Raw genomic sequence first — 15,223 nt, 5'->3', positions numbered from 1 at the left:
ACCCTTGCGTGGCTGTCTGTAACCCCCATTACCCAAAGGACAATGAGTTGCGAGAGAAATGGAAGTGTCCCGCCTTAGATAAATGTTGCAAGTGATTCTGAAGAATGTGTGCGTCACATGCCAACAGTCACCTGTGCTTGCTAGTGTTCGCTTGTCAACTTGTCAGCGTCATCCTCACAAAATAAATGAATTTCCTTGTTATGTGGTGTGTATTGGCAATGGTGATGCACTTGCAATAATCCATGCTTCAGTTTAGCTTCTTAAAAATGCAAGCCTCGTGATCGTGGGGGTTTAAGGGAAAAAAATGCAATGTATGTCAAAGCTGTTTACAACATCTGATGAGTGCATTTGTTAAGTACACAAAGCTTTGTTTGATTTCAGCCAATCAGAGTCCCGGCATGTTGAAAGGTAACTTAACTGATCACAGATTCAATTACAAGATCATTAGCATGATCATAAAATGTCCATGACAGGACATTAGCGGTCATTTAGACGTTTAAACAGTCATTTCGGCACAAGGACACAAGAGCCATTATTTTAAATGTACGGTTTGTGTGACTCATTCCCCCTAGCTTTCCAAAGATCAAGGACATAACATACCATCTGATATATACTATAGCATACTTGCCCGCCCTCTTGACCTACCGTACGTCCATTCAAACACATTACAGCACCTGCTGCCATCATAAATAAGCCTCATTAAATGGATCAAATGAGACGGACGTAACCTTCAAACCTTTTGATGTAAGTGTTACCCATAGTGTTATCAACAGCTAATTTACACTTCTCTCCCTGTTTCCCCCTCTACTATTGAAGCATTCATTTGCTCTTCTATGGCAGGCTAAGCGTAAGTCTGGCCTCTTGTTCACCTCATCCCAGCCTTCAATCCTCAAGCCAAATCTCCGAGCGTGTCATGAGTCCTCCGTGTGTTTGACCTTGACCTTTTTGTGGTTCATCGCGCCCCCAAGGCCGAGAGAGACGGGAGGCTGATGTAGCTTCTTCTGACCCGAGTGGTCTGGAGATCTGCCTCAATGTCACCTCTTGCACCCAACACAAGAGGCCGTCATTGATTGTCTCCGAGATAAAAACAGACAGAAGTGCAAGAAGCGAAAGAGAGAGAGAGAGAGAGATAAAAAGGAGAGACACTGGCAGTAAAAAGGAGAGGTATGTGAGAGAGGGACTGATATGGAAATTGGCAAACCATGTGTAATATAGCTTCCAATGTCATCATTTTGTCTTTCATCTCCCTCCCTCAAGTGCACTTTGTTGATGAAATATCGTCTGTGTACAGCACATGCCTTTGGCTCTCATCCCAAAACGTCTGTCTTGTGTAATTACGAGCGTGCCCCGTGAGTTAATACAAGCATTTGAAAGATAAATTAACTGTACAGTTGTCAATTAATACTCGCTTTCTAGTGAACTGCTACAGAAAGCTGTAACTAGAAATCTTTCCTCTAGCAGCTGCAAAACTGTAGTTACAACGCCATTAGGCAAAGCATACATCTATCGTTTTTAATGACTTTCCCATATGAAACCATTTGTTTTGCCATTACTGTTCACATATCTGACAGCGGAACACATGTCCACTCACTTGGCCATCTCAACGTTGCTACAGTTACTTTCTGAGACAACAAACAAGGTCCATTATAGCCCTGTGGACAGCGCCCGGCCGATCCCATCTTACCGATCCATCTAACCCGGGCGATTGCTTAGAGACTGTAAAGCTGTGCAGGGCCGGTCCTCTATTAGATCTGTCACCCTATGTTTCTCCTGGCTTCTGCTTCCCAGGCTTTTATCAACACTTTGAAATCAACATGTCCACCGGCAACCAAATCATGATAGATGGCTGCAGAGTGACGGGGTGACGAAACATAACCCTGGCCAAGAGAGGTGAAAATAAATAGAAATAGACACTGGTCACAAAAAAATGAAATAAAAAGGCCGAAGAATATAATGACTGTTTAATCATCCTGTAGGTTTATCATAATTAAATGCAAGCAAGACTTTTATTTCTCAACAGCTGATAGTCGTGTTGTTATCAGTTGTCTCACATTACAAATGTTCAGTCCAAAGGTTAGAATAATTTACCATTGAAAATAGTTGTATACAAAACAGTATTGGGAGTTTGGGTGATCCAGTAGCAACTGGTGACAGGAGCAATTAAAGGGACACTGCGGTAGGTTTTTGATACATCAGCTGAGATGCAACACTAATGGTTAACTCGGTTGCATTTAATTCAAAACAAACACCTGTTGTGCGTTGAGAGTGCCAACACCAGGCTTGATTCTTTCCCGGTGCCGTGTGGTCACAGATGGCATGGATAACTTGTAATATTTAAAGTGGGTGGATTTCACAGACCCCATCTGTTTCTGTTTCCTTCCTGCCAGACCGGCCACCAGCTCCTGTCAACGTGTCCGTCAATCACCTGCGGGCCGACTCGGCAACTGTATCCTGGGAGGTTCCAGAGGGAGATATAATAATTGGTTTCTCTATCTCGCAACAGGTAGGTCCTTTACTTCTGATGTAAATCAGGGAGAGCATGGATAGCAGAGATTTTTATAATTTTTTTGGCATTGAGCCTTCATTATGCCCTTTTGAAATGTTGTTGGCACAACACCTGGGATCTATTCTCGGCCATGTCACACTCTTGACAACCTGTGGAACATATTGGGATATATTAGGTATGGGGGACTATAGGGATTGTGATCACTCACTTTGCTAGTAGAGCACTGACACTGTAACACTGAGTAAGTAGTAGCATATAATGTACATCCTGGTTGAATAAAGATGTCAAGGTCTGGATGAGTATTCTTAGGAGGCTTTAAGCTTTGCTTAGCATTCAGAGCGGCTGCCTAAATATTCCCCTCCAGCCTGGAGTTAGAATAAAACCTGACATGGTTGAGAGCAACCGGGAATGCACATCAGTGTCTGAAGCTGCCAAGCTGCTTTTTTTAAGGTGGAAAGATTTCAAAGACTTCAGATAGGGAAACCAATGAATGTTAACACTGAATGAAGGTATGCTGCAATCATGTTTATGCTTTATGCAACTCGAAGCATTATGCAGCCCTTCAGCTTTGTTATTCACGGTGATTGGCTCTCCTTTGGGCTTTGCATCATGTTATGAAGCTGAATTTGAACAGGTTTGTAATTGCCTTGAGTGTATATGGCAGGTTTATCATTTCATTATTCGTTCTGAAGGTAAAATAACACACGTCTTGTTTTATCAGATCTCTCAGCCAAACAGAGCCTTAAAACAACACATAAGAAGAAGACATCTGGCCCAAAGCCGCTTGTAATGCAGATGGGCTAGACAGGACGCTAATAGGAGAGCTCTCCAGGCAAACTGGAGGTGTTATATTAATCCGAATATTGTCTCCATAACGTTTCAATTTCAAGTCAAGGCTCCATATGGCGGCAACTGTTAACATAATAAAGTTCTCAGCATGTCCTTCTCCATCGCCTTGAAGATTTTTCTGGTTCGACACATCCCCATCTCACATTATGTAGCATCCATAAAGTGCTACATTATGTTTTATCTATTATTAGGGGAAGGTGGGGTGATTTGTGCAACTTTTTACTCAAAGTGATTTTAAAGTGAGGCCTTGACAGTTATGTCTCCAACTCAAATATGTACATATATTTCAGGATGTTGTGCATCCCTGGCAATAAAAACTTTGGATCTGGAATAAACTGTTTAAGAAATATAGCTTTCGGAAAAAAAGTTGTCTTGTCGCACAAATCACCCCAAAGTCACCATCATCATCTTTCTGGCCATCTGAACTCTCATCAGTGGTGTCGTTAAGTGGAATTGAGATGTCACTCTCTCCTGAGCTACTGTAGACTATCACTTTCTTTTGGTGACCAGCGTATACAGCCATGCCACTGGCACAACTCTCAGAAATGTACTTTGCACTAGTTGCTCCGTGCTTGTGGAACCAACTGCCACCTGACAAATGTGATTCCCCCTACATTTCTGCCTTTAAATCAAGGCTCAAAACCCATATGTACACCCTGGTGTTTCCTCCCCATTAACCTCTGCACTACTTACTTACCTCTGCACTACTATCTGTGTTTATGTGGATGTATGGGCTTTACGTCTTTTATTTTGGTTATTGTTATTTTACCTTCATTGTTTACCTACTGAATGCACTATGTACAGCACTTTGGACAGTGCAAACTGTCATAAATGTGCTTTTATAAATACATTTTACTTACTTACTTACTTATAACTCACCCAGGCCCTTGCGCACAAATCACCCCATCCCCAGAATTTTGGATAATAGGCATGATGCAGCAATTTAGGGTTGACATTGTGCTAACTATATAGACTCAAAGTGTAGCATACCAAAGCACTAAAACATGTGTCAAATGTTTTCAAACGTGTCTATAATTGTTCAGACACAATAATCAAAAAACCTTGATCATGGAAATTTTACTTTGAAAGGCAAAACACAGTTTTTTGAGCTTAAATGTGCTTATATCTTATTCCTTGTGTCTCCCTTCTTTACAGGACGAGTCAAATGGATGGCTCTTCTTAAATATGTGGTCACATTTCCAATTTCTTCCACGGTTTTCTAGAAACAAGGGGTTTTGCAACTTCCAAAATGCACAAATCACCCCACCTTCCCCTATAGTGTTAGAGTATATACATCATTAATGCAACATTTCCTTGTAAGGATGAAATTCCTTGTGTCAAACAATAGGAGGGCTGATACTTCCATTGTCCACTGCACTGGTTACTGGATCTACTGAATAGATTGTGTACATTGTGTTGTTCTCCATTTCTTCTCCAAACCACAGAGGCAGGAGGGACACATGCAGCGATTCATTCGGGAGGTGAACACCACCAGCCGCTCGTGTGTCCTTTGGGATCTGGATGAGGAGACGGACTACATCATCCAGGTCCAGTCAATTGGCCTCTATGGGGAGAGCCAAGCCAGCAAGAGGGTCCATTTTCGCACCCTCAAGAAGACGGACCGCGTCCCCTCCAACAGCTCCAATCAAGGTAAGCTCCTCTGACGTGTACTTATTAATCAATACCTGTGGCAGCTTTGAAAACAGGTGTTGCTGTCTTCGTTGAGGGACAATGATAGACTGTAATTTAAAGAGTAAGGACATTATGTTTCCTAAAATGTCAATACACTTTTAAAAACCTCAGAAAAAAAGGATAAGGCTGGAATTATATTTTAATCATCATCAAATAATTTAAAAACATTATCACCTGCTAACAACTTCAGTTTGTTCTGGGCTGTTTGTGCATGACACAATAATAATCAATCAACCTTTATTAAGTTTCTCCATGGTACAATTGAGGGCAAGCCCTCATTTTCAATGTAGCCGAGATTACAGTAAATAAAATACACAGTAAGACCACAATATACCAACAGTGCAAAATACCCATGCCTGGGATTGAAAACACGGACATGCAAGTCACTGAAACAACCATACAAAATAAGGATATGAGTCAAATGTACAGAATGTACTACATAAGACAGATAAATTATAATAAAAGATCAAGATAAAATAAAATGATGGACATGTAAATCCCTAAAGACAATTACAGCTGGAAACAGGAATATTAAGAACCACTGCTCTGAACTGCCCATAAATAAAATTAAAGCACGTCATGTTAAAAAAACAAAAAAACTAAACTATAAGTAGCCCAAAAAAAGTCTAGCCTACAGCCGTGCTGGAAGCTATGTAGGGCTCTACTTAGTGTGTTGAGCTGTGTATCTCTATCTCCTCCAACACAATGCTGTTAAGTGAGTCACAATTCAATATAATTGATAAGGTTACAAAAGGTCAGTGCAGCAATCTTCACTCTATTATGTTACACAATGCTTTGCTTTGAATTCTACAGTACATGACACAGCCACACACAACAGCAACCCATTAAAGATGCTTTTCCTGTGGTCGCGCCATAACCTCTGGCTGGCTGGCTGTTGAATGCTTTTAAGCACCCTGACATTGAAAATGAGATACACTGAAGGCTAGTGCCGGCATAAGTGCAGGTAACAGGAAGTGTCTATCCGTGGGGGGCTCTGTGAGCTTCTTTCAGGTTTATTTTCTGCCAATTCATTATTGACAGACTCTTCAAGCATGGCTGGAGGCAGGCCCCTCTGAATTTATGCAACTCTAGATCACTCTAGGGTGCCTAATCAGGATTCTGACACACACTCTAAAACACTGCTCAGTGTCTGGGCTCAGCACATGGGCAGTAAGAATTATGAAGCTCGGAACAGATGGAGAATATATAGCTCTCAATTTGACGTGAAAAGAGTGAGAACGAGTTATTTGATTTCTATAACAAGCACTTGGTCTATATTTGGTAAACACATATGAATGAAAAGAACACTATAAATAGGAAAAATGGTCTAAGAAAAAGGAGTTGGAGCAACTGCAACAAGGTGCATGCGCACTCACACTAGGCAAGTTTGCCTGTTCCGTGCTGCAGGAAGATTCAGCATGATTCCCCCCCTCCCCTCTCCCCCCGCTGGCCCGTGGTCACACTGCTCGTGGCCTGGGCACGATTGCACCTTGCCTACGTCACCGTGCGCGTTTAGGATTTGGAGCGTAGTCTATTTGTAGGCTATACGACTGTTTGTGAATATTTTCATCCGGCCAAATTTGCATCATATATTCCACTTCCACATTAGAGCAACGACAATCCTTAAACTATTGTTTAAATGTAGCCTTGACATAATAGGTCGCGGTGGACAGTCTCATATTTGTGCAGCACGCTGTTTATTATTAATATAACGGCCCGTCATCAGACCATACGTACCGGATGGTTTTATACACATCGATCGCTCCATCAAGTAATCCAAGTCAGAACTTTTTGTATGGGCAGAGATCGTTTTTTTAAGTGTCTTTATAAAGTTTCTTGTAGGCTACTGTTTCCTTATCACCGGGCCGTGGAGTCCCGCTGTGTGTTGTTTTGGGTTCGTCTCCACCGCCATGCGTAAAGGCAGTATTATGACAGCTGACGGGAGGAAAAAGAAAAAAATCATCTGACGAACGTGAGTAAACACGAAAACCTTTTTGCTTTGCTTTCTGCGCTCACCTATTTAGCTCTCTCCCTCTTTTATTAGCCCACACCTAGGCCTACACACACGTTAATTCTCACACATTTTATGTGGCTACAAGTCCAAGTGGTGGGCAATTCTGGTGCCGACTAGTAAGGCAGCGGACGTTAACGGACTATGCATCCTTAATAAATTCACGTCAGGAACGCCGCCTGTGCGCTTGCTTGTGCTTGTGTCATCTCATTAGCATCTGTACTTTGGCCACGGCACACCTCTCCCAAGTGTGCCGTGGCCAAGGGGCTGTTCCGTGCTGGAATACGGGTGGCGTGGTCACACTAGCCAAACGTTCTAGACTTTAGTATGCAAATGAGCTCGGGCACCGGGCCGCGGCCCTAGTGTAAAAGGCTTTATGGTCTGGTTGAAGTTGTGAATAAAGGAAGTGCTGATGCAAGTGAATTTGAAACCTTTCTATTTCGCTGACAGGTTTGGTACCATCTAAGCTGGCAAAGATCAGCAAAAGAGTGAGAAACTAATTAAATAAAAGCATATGCATTACACTGTTGTCTTTGTTGTCACTGTTGTTTTAAAACTTTTTTTTAAATTTAAGGGCAATGGCTTTAAGAAACCTAATTAACCGTCAAACTCAGAACAAATGTGTGGAGCATGAAAATATGCATGCCCAGTGCCTTACTGCTTCGATAAGACTCGAAAAAGTTTCAATGTGCCACATAAATCAGAATTTGTAGCCCTCTCCCTGTCATCCAAGTGGGTCAGAGAAACAGCCCACTCAGTGGATGAGTTTAATTTTTTGGATTTTTTTATTTTTGTTGTAAGCATAGAAGCAATCAGTGTCAGCTTTCCCTAAATCTAATGCCAGCACTGCTGACTCCTCATGCCCCAGGGTTCCAATCACATCAAGTTTCTGTGTAGCTTTTGTCAAATGTATTAGTCAGCTTCTCTTCTCTTTGGCTCTGTGCCTTTGTATATTTTTATATTCTCGCCATATGTGGACTGAACGTGACCTGCACACATCACCTGGGAAAAATCCATGCATAGCAGCTGTGACTAATGCTCCTTCAATACGGTAGATAGACTAATGCACTGTTATCATAGTTGTATCCCAGTTTCAGATAACAACTCTAGATGAATCAGTAAAAAGGTAAACACAGAAATCCTAATTTACTCTGCTGGTGTGATGGAAAAGGATGCAATCAGTAAAACAACAAAAGAAACACAGAGCTTTAAAGCAATGTGAGTGAACTACAACGTCCGCAACAGCATGTAATTAACAGGACTTTAGAGATACTTGCCAAAGATACATATCTTTAAATGTTCAGTTCATCTACATTAGCTAAGCTAACATCACGTGTTGGCTTCTCCACTATGTACATCCTGAATCAGGTGAGTCTACTTGTGTATGAGCAGCAGGATATAAAAAATGTATACAATATTTGATGTGTTTTCAACTCTTCTACCAAGATAAAATAGCAGTGGCACCACTGGACATTTTAATCTTAGCAAGTCCAGTGTTTCCCCAACAAGCAGAATACATTTCATTTCTGTATGTAGCCTACTTCTGCCTCATCAGTTACATGAATTAACTTATAGTAACTTCCTTTCTACATTGTACACTATTGCACCGGCTAGCTAATTTTAATTTGGCCATTAATTAACAAACTAATTAACATTAGCCAAAAGGTTGTTATTATGTCCTAATTATTATTCTAACTCAATATTAGAATGTAAGACAAACAATTGATGGTAAATAGGATGATTTGTTCTATGTACCCAATTTCTAACAAGCTTTTGCTTTTTCCGTTCAGAAAGGATGTTTAAAACGCTTCCGCCCAAAATAATGTATTTTTCCAGGAACCTTAATACACCTGAATTAAATGTGACATTTTGTGTTCAGGATCGTGCTGTTGGCCATTGGTCCTTAAAAGCCTTTTTGATGGAGCTGGCTCCAGCCATTTCAGAGATCCTTTGTTACAGCCAAGCGCCTTCATATTGAAACTAAATAGATTCTCCAGGAGCCAGAGCTATGAAACCCATGAATCAATAATGCTTTTTTTTCTCTCTCTCTCTCTCTCTCTCTCAAGGCAATCTCTTTCGATAAAGCGATTAAATATCAGTGCACTGAATGCATCTGCCCAAATTAAGAATCCATCTATGCAAGCAAGAAAGATATATATGGCTTGTGTTGCTTGAGGATTGGAATTTAAATAGGCTACTGTGGATTCTTTGTTTTTCCAGGATCAATTCATCTTTCCATTCGTCTTTTTGTGAGTTGATTAATTCCACGGAAAGCTTTAAATCAGAGAATATATTCATGTGCTTTGCTTTCCCTTCAAGAAGTATGCTGTGCTGATCGGAGGAGCAGGGGTCTTGCTTTAAGATTTAAAAAACTAGAACATACATATTTTTTATTTGTATTCTGTTGTCTATGAATGTATATATTTGCAAAGTAAGTATAATTTTTAAGAACTCAACACGTACACATTTCACTGAGATAAAATTCCAGCATAATGGAGGGACTTTTTGTAAAACAAGGGGTTTACAATTAAATATTTATTATAAAACACTGTGGTGACAGTCAATGCCAACATCTCCATAGTTGGTATATAAATAATTCCTAAACATCAGACAGGAAACTACTGAAATGTTTACCTGCTGCCACTAAGCAGTCAAGCAGTTAAACACAGGAGAGGGGGGAAAAGAATATTTTAAAAGGATGGATGCGGAGGAGTCAAACCTAGCCTGGTAGTGTAGGTGGTCCCCTAAGACACAATTACTGTGTGATACTTCAAAAAGATGCCAAGCTGTCTTTGCGGATTCATTAGCTGCACCTAGGTTCCCCCATTGACAGCACAGAGACAAAGGTATGCTAAACACTGGTTGCTTACTGCAAAATATTGTTTTGACTTCAAAGGTTTAGTCACCAAATTTGGAATATGCTTATTGTCAAAATCCATTTTTGTCTAAATCAATGAATATCTCCTCACTATCGACCGGACCGTAGTACTGTGTGTTTGCTGGAAAAAAAAACTGTGTTAATACACAGCCTAGACTCTGTAAACGGGCAACTTTGTTAACATACCTGTTGTGAAGAAAGTTTATTATTGAATGGGTTGGGTCCAGACAGATAGAGTAGATGTGGGACTAATTAACTTGCATGGGAATTCTTCCACACTTTTTATTCTACTTTCTTCCAAGTTGAGCTCACAAGTAGTAGTACACACACACACACACACACACACACACACACACACACACACACACACACACACACACACACACACACACACACACACACACACACACACACACACACACACACACACACACACACACACACACACACACACACACACACACACACACACACACACACAATAAAAGTACATCTACCCCTTTTACTCCCAGGTCAGTAGTACACACTACTGCACAAAATACCCAAAAATATGGCAGTATAATTGGCCCCACTCCCTAATAGCTATACTAGCTATCATGCTAAAAGAGCTGACAGTCAAGCCATCAGGGGGCTTTTTCCTGACAGCCTGATTCACTAACAGAGGCAATTGGGCAGAGTGGCACACTGGAATAGATCCATCCATGTGGGTAAAGAGAGGAAGGAGGCTCATAGTCAATCCACTTAAAGGAGGATTAATGCTACATGATTGATATAGGGTGATGCCCACCACATTTTCTCTGACGAATACAGTTTTTTGTTTAATGGCATCACAGTCACGATAGTTAAACCTTTATTGCCAGTCTTATATCTTACATTATCAGGGAAACCGAGGAAAAGCTCTGCAAAAAGCTCTGTTTAGCTTTAAATATTACAACTAGGCCATTGTTTAGGTCGATATTGTATTAAGTTGCGTTTAAATGTTTTATCTACTCCTTCCATGAAAATGTAGAAGGAAAGAAAACATTTTCTGTATTTTGTGTTGAGGATTCTGTATTGCTGGTGCAACAACTATCCTGTCTTTGTTCTCTCCTAGATGACCCCACTGTGCAGGGTCTGGACAAGTCCCGGCATCTACAAACCGGAGAGATGATCATAATCGTGGTGGTTTTACTCATGTGGGCAGGTATGTTTGCAGACTGTGTGTGTGGTTAATTATATTTTAATCAGAAAGGAAAGAAATCAGAAAAAAAATAAAATAAACTTAATTGGATTTTTATGAGAAGCAATGACAAGTGGGTGTGGGGTCATTTGGGAAAAGGTGATGTCACATTTTTCCAGCGCAGTGAGCACTGTTTAGCCACATTTTAATTAAAAGGTGTTGACAGTTGTTCGATACATTAGCATGTGTTTCAAGGTCACCGACTGTCATGTCTAGTCCAAAAACTCCCACACAACCCTGATGAAACAGATTAGCTTTAGTTTCATAGTGTTACAATATAATTAAATATTATATAGATTAGGATGTTGTTTGCCAATTATTAAACTTTAATTATTGCATATTCATTTGATTTGTGAGTATTTACTTTGACGGAGAAATGCTTCAAAAATCTTTTATAAGCGCTAGAAAGTATGATATTTTAAATAAATTCTGACTTGATCTCACAGGAGCTGAGCCTACATAAATGTGATAAGGATATTTTATTTATAGACCAATTGTAGATTCAATAAAGTCTAATATCTATAAATCCAGTCTTGAGCATCAGCCCTTATTGAACACTTGTTTTTAAACGTGAAATGACATGAAAATTCAGCTTAATAAGCTAAAAAATTATTGGACATTTCCAACGGATCTGCAAAAACTTAACAATCATTGACTGCCTCAATGGTGGAGACTAATGGTGCACATCAGAGGGAGGTTTCACACTGTAGATGATCTTGCAGCTACATCTATACATTGACACACTGATCAATAAGCCACAAATCAATAAACAGATAGTCATCCAGCACAATACCTAGGGACCCTATAAAGTGGAGGTTAGAGTCCTAAACCCACCGTGAACATCCCTTTCCCTTTAAGGCTTAATCACAATAGCTATGACAATGCAAAATTACTTTTTTCTGGTTTTCTGCTCCTTTGAGGAATCATGGCGATTAATCTAGTGTTGGGGCATGATGAGAAGTGGCATATCTGACAGACTGTCAGTAGCAGGGCTTTCCCTCCCCCGAGCTCCAGAGTGAGATGTTAAGTAATACTAATGAGAGAAACCAAAGTAGCATGTAGGCTGTGGAGAGTCTGTGTGTGGCGTATTCATAATGGACTGCTCATTTGCAGAGTCCAGTTCAAAGCAGCATTACATTGTTTAGTCCTGTATTTATTTGTTCTTTTCTGTCCGTATTCAAAATTCTGTGCTCAAGCTCTTATCTCTGTTCCAATTTGTTGTCTAGGTAATGAAAAAGGGAATTTAAAGCAGGTGTAATTACTGTAATATGATGTCATCTTGTATGAGGTTTCTGTGGAGTAACGGTAACGGTGTAGCTGAGGTTTTCCTAATAACCCTAAGGGGAAGTCTCACTTTATTTTATTTGTACAAACAACATTACATTAAACTGTCATGTAATCCGGGAAAATGCTGACAAATCACTGTTTAAAATCACACAAACGCAACCGTGACTTAACCAGTTCAACCAGGGTAAATATTTTCCGGTGAATGTTTCTCCGCTGCAAAGGCACAATAAAATGCAGCTTCCATATTGCAGAGCCCTTCTTACACGATGCATGAATAACAATTGGTTAATTAAATGAATTACGCTATACATCTGAATATTTCTCACAGCTCGGGTGTCATTACCCAAAATGTATATCGGTTTCTGAATATTTACTGACGGCATTCTCATGGAAATTCATAACCTCCGTGAAGCAATGCAGTTCATTGTGAGCATACAGCACTTTTACCAAACGGGAGGGAGAGAGCTGCATCTGGCGGAGAGCTCAGATAAAGGCACCCCAGCATCCCCTTCCCTCAGGAGCTGTATTCCATTATCTACATGGCCTTTCAACTAGTTCACTTAAAGGAAGTGGTGACATGTGTGTGAGAACCAGCAGCTACGTCATGACTGAATTCCTATTGTGCGTGCGTGTTTGTGTGTGTGTGCTGTGTTTGTGTGTATGTGTGATGCACATTGTCCCCATTTCTCACCTCCCGGCAGCTGTTATTGCCCTGTTCTGCCGGCAGTATGACATCATCAAGGACAACGACTCCAGCACCAGTAAGGAAAAGGCCAAGCCGTTGTCTGAGAGGAGCACGCCGGAGCACCATAGCGGGGGACTGCTGAGGACCAAGGTGAGCACAGCCTCCCCCCCTCCCTCCCTCACCCCCTAAACCAAAACAAGTCTCATTTTGTCTGAAATAATTTTCCCATCCACAACATGTAAAACATCCACAACAGTCTCGTCCATGTATCCTCGCTGACACAAGATCACACTCCTCAAAAGCTTCTTTCAAGGACCCGCCCTGCCACCTGAGTCATGGTTGTTGTGTCCTTGGGCAAGACACTTCACCCACCTTGCCTTGTGTGAATGTGGATAGTTAGCCTGCTATCGGTGTATGAATATGTGTGTGAATGGTAACGTGGGAAAGGAAAACAGGTCTCCCTTGTAAAAGGGTCTTCAGTCTCAAAGGGATTTACCTGTATAAATAAAGGTAGAAACACACAGAATCTCTCTCTCTCTCTCTCTACAGAGAACACCATCTGTCTACGTGACTGTCCTTTACTGTCCTTATAACCCTTTTCAGAGCGGACATTTGACTTGTCATATTATTTAAAGCGAACGTGTTACCAATGACATCAACAATGGATCTGTTCTATTCAAGTGTCCCAGTAGACCTGTTCTTACTGTGTGTGCACTAGTGTTAATACACAGCCTAGGCTCTGTAAACGGGCAAGTTGCTGAGGTGGGTCCCCTTTGTTAACATACCTGTGCAAATTTTTTTGCACACAAGCAGTAGGGACAGGTTGCAGATCGTGAGGAGATATTCACCCATTTTGATTTTGACAATAAGCTTTGTCCACAATCGCTGACTCCATCTTTTATGGAAATTGTATCTTTTAAGGGATGCTACAACAATAAATGTCCAAGGATTCATTTCCTCTACCGACAGTCAGTCTCCAACTATAAAAAAATCTGTCCGTTTCTATGGACAGATAGAAACGGTTGCAGCTCATTTGCATTGCGAGTGTTGACCTCTGGCTGGGACTGAGCGTAGCAACACATTGAGATCTTTTGTTTTAGATAGCTCAGGGGCAATCGTGTGCTGGCTTATCTCCCTTTCCAGTCCTCATTAGGTGGCCGGGTGTCAATTGAATCTTTTGATTTAATTTTAATTTTAATCTATCTTGTCTTTTGCAGTTTCATTCTTCTGTGCCGTCTATCAACATCATTGAAGTGTGAGAAGAAGGAAGCAGATGTCAGAAGTGCTCTCTCCCCCTCTCTCTCTTTTCGGCGATCGATGCGTTTTCCAACTTTCTCGCTGATGAGGGGGAAATAAAGTGGAGAAAATGTATAGTATAGTTTCTGTGGGCTATCATCAGAGACTAAGAAGACACACATGCATGCACACAACATTTGTAGGAAAAACCCGAAAAGGACTGATACATAACCCTATACACATCTACACACACATCAGACAGACACTTTGCCAGTCACTGGCTAACACTGAAACCTCCTCCTGCAGGTCCTGACAACAGAAATCAATGTTAACCCAGCACATGTCTTCGCCAGGTACTTGGTATGTTATTGCAATACAAAACACACAATACAACTTTATCATCTCTGGGACGCCTGGCTTCATGACTTTAAATAGCCAGTGTATTTTTGATATCGGCATGTGCAATTAGATTCCACGTTCACCTGTTAAAGGCAACAGCTCAGCTCTAAAGTAAAATCCTCCATTTCTCCACAGTTTGCTTTTTTTAAATTACTGCAACTTAAATACCATTTTCGGGGTGACATTGTATTTTTTCATATTTCATACATATCCAACATGTCTGTACATATTTCAGTCATTTACTAAGTGAAGTTGCATGGAGGTCAATTGCCTGTAGAATAGCAATCGATGTGCATTCTAAATTAGATGCCAAGAATGGGAAGATAAAAATTATTGCAGTAGTGAAGCTGTTAATGTTTTCCTCTATTTTACCTGCATTTACAACAGGACGCTATCTTATTTATCATCCAGTAAGTCTTGTACATTTCCTGACAATTGTATTTCAAGTGTAAAATAAAACT

At 40.7% G+C, this 15,223-nt stretch overlaps 1 protein-coding gene across 1 annotated transcript in view; it reads left to right on the top strand.

Moving 5' to 3' along the window:
* The window catches only part of fndc4a (fibronectin type III domain containing 4a), a gene marked incomplete at both ends in the record, with an annotated part of 28,939 nt that extends 14,553 nt beyond the window's left edge, over positions 1-14,386 (top strand). The window contains 5 exons of the mRNA XM_080047774.1: positions 2,388-2,503; positions 4,801-5,005; positions 11,030-11,119; positions 13,144-13,277; positions 14,345-14,386. Coding sequence (XP_079903900.1) covers positions 2,388-2,503; positions 4,801-5,005; positions 11,030-11,119; positions 13,144-13,277; positions 14,345-14,386 — 587 coding nt within the window. The remainder of the gene's footprint in view (positions 1-2,387; positions 2,504-4,800; positions 5,006-11,029; positions 11,120-13,143; positions 13,278-14,344) is intronic.
* Positions 14,387-15,223: the final 837 nt, after the last annotated feature.

The sequence above is a fragment of the Ammodytes marinus genome (assembly GCF_949987685.1).
Source record: "Ammodytes marinus genome assembly, chromosome: 19".
Taxonomy (NCBI): Eukaryota; Metazoa; Chordata; class Actinopteri; order Uranoscopiformes; family Ammodytidae; genus Ammodytes; species Ammodytes marinus.
This window is presented reverse-complemented; position numbering and strand designations above follow the sequence as displayed.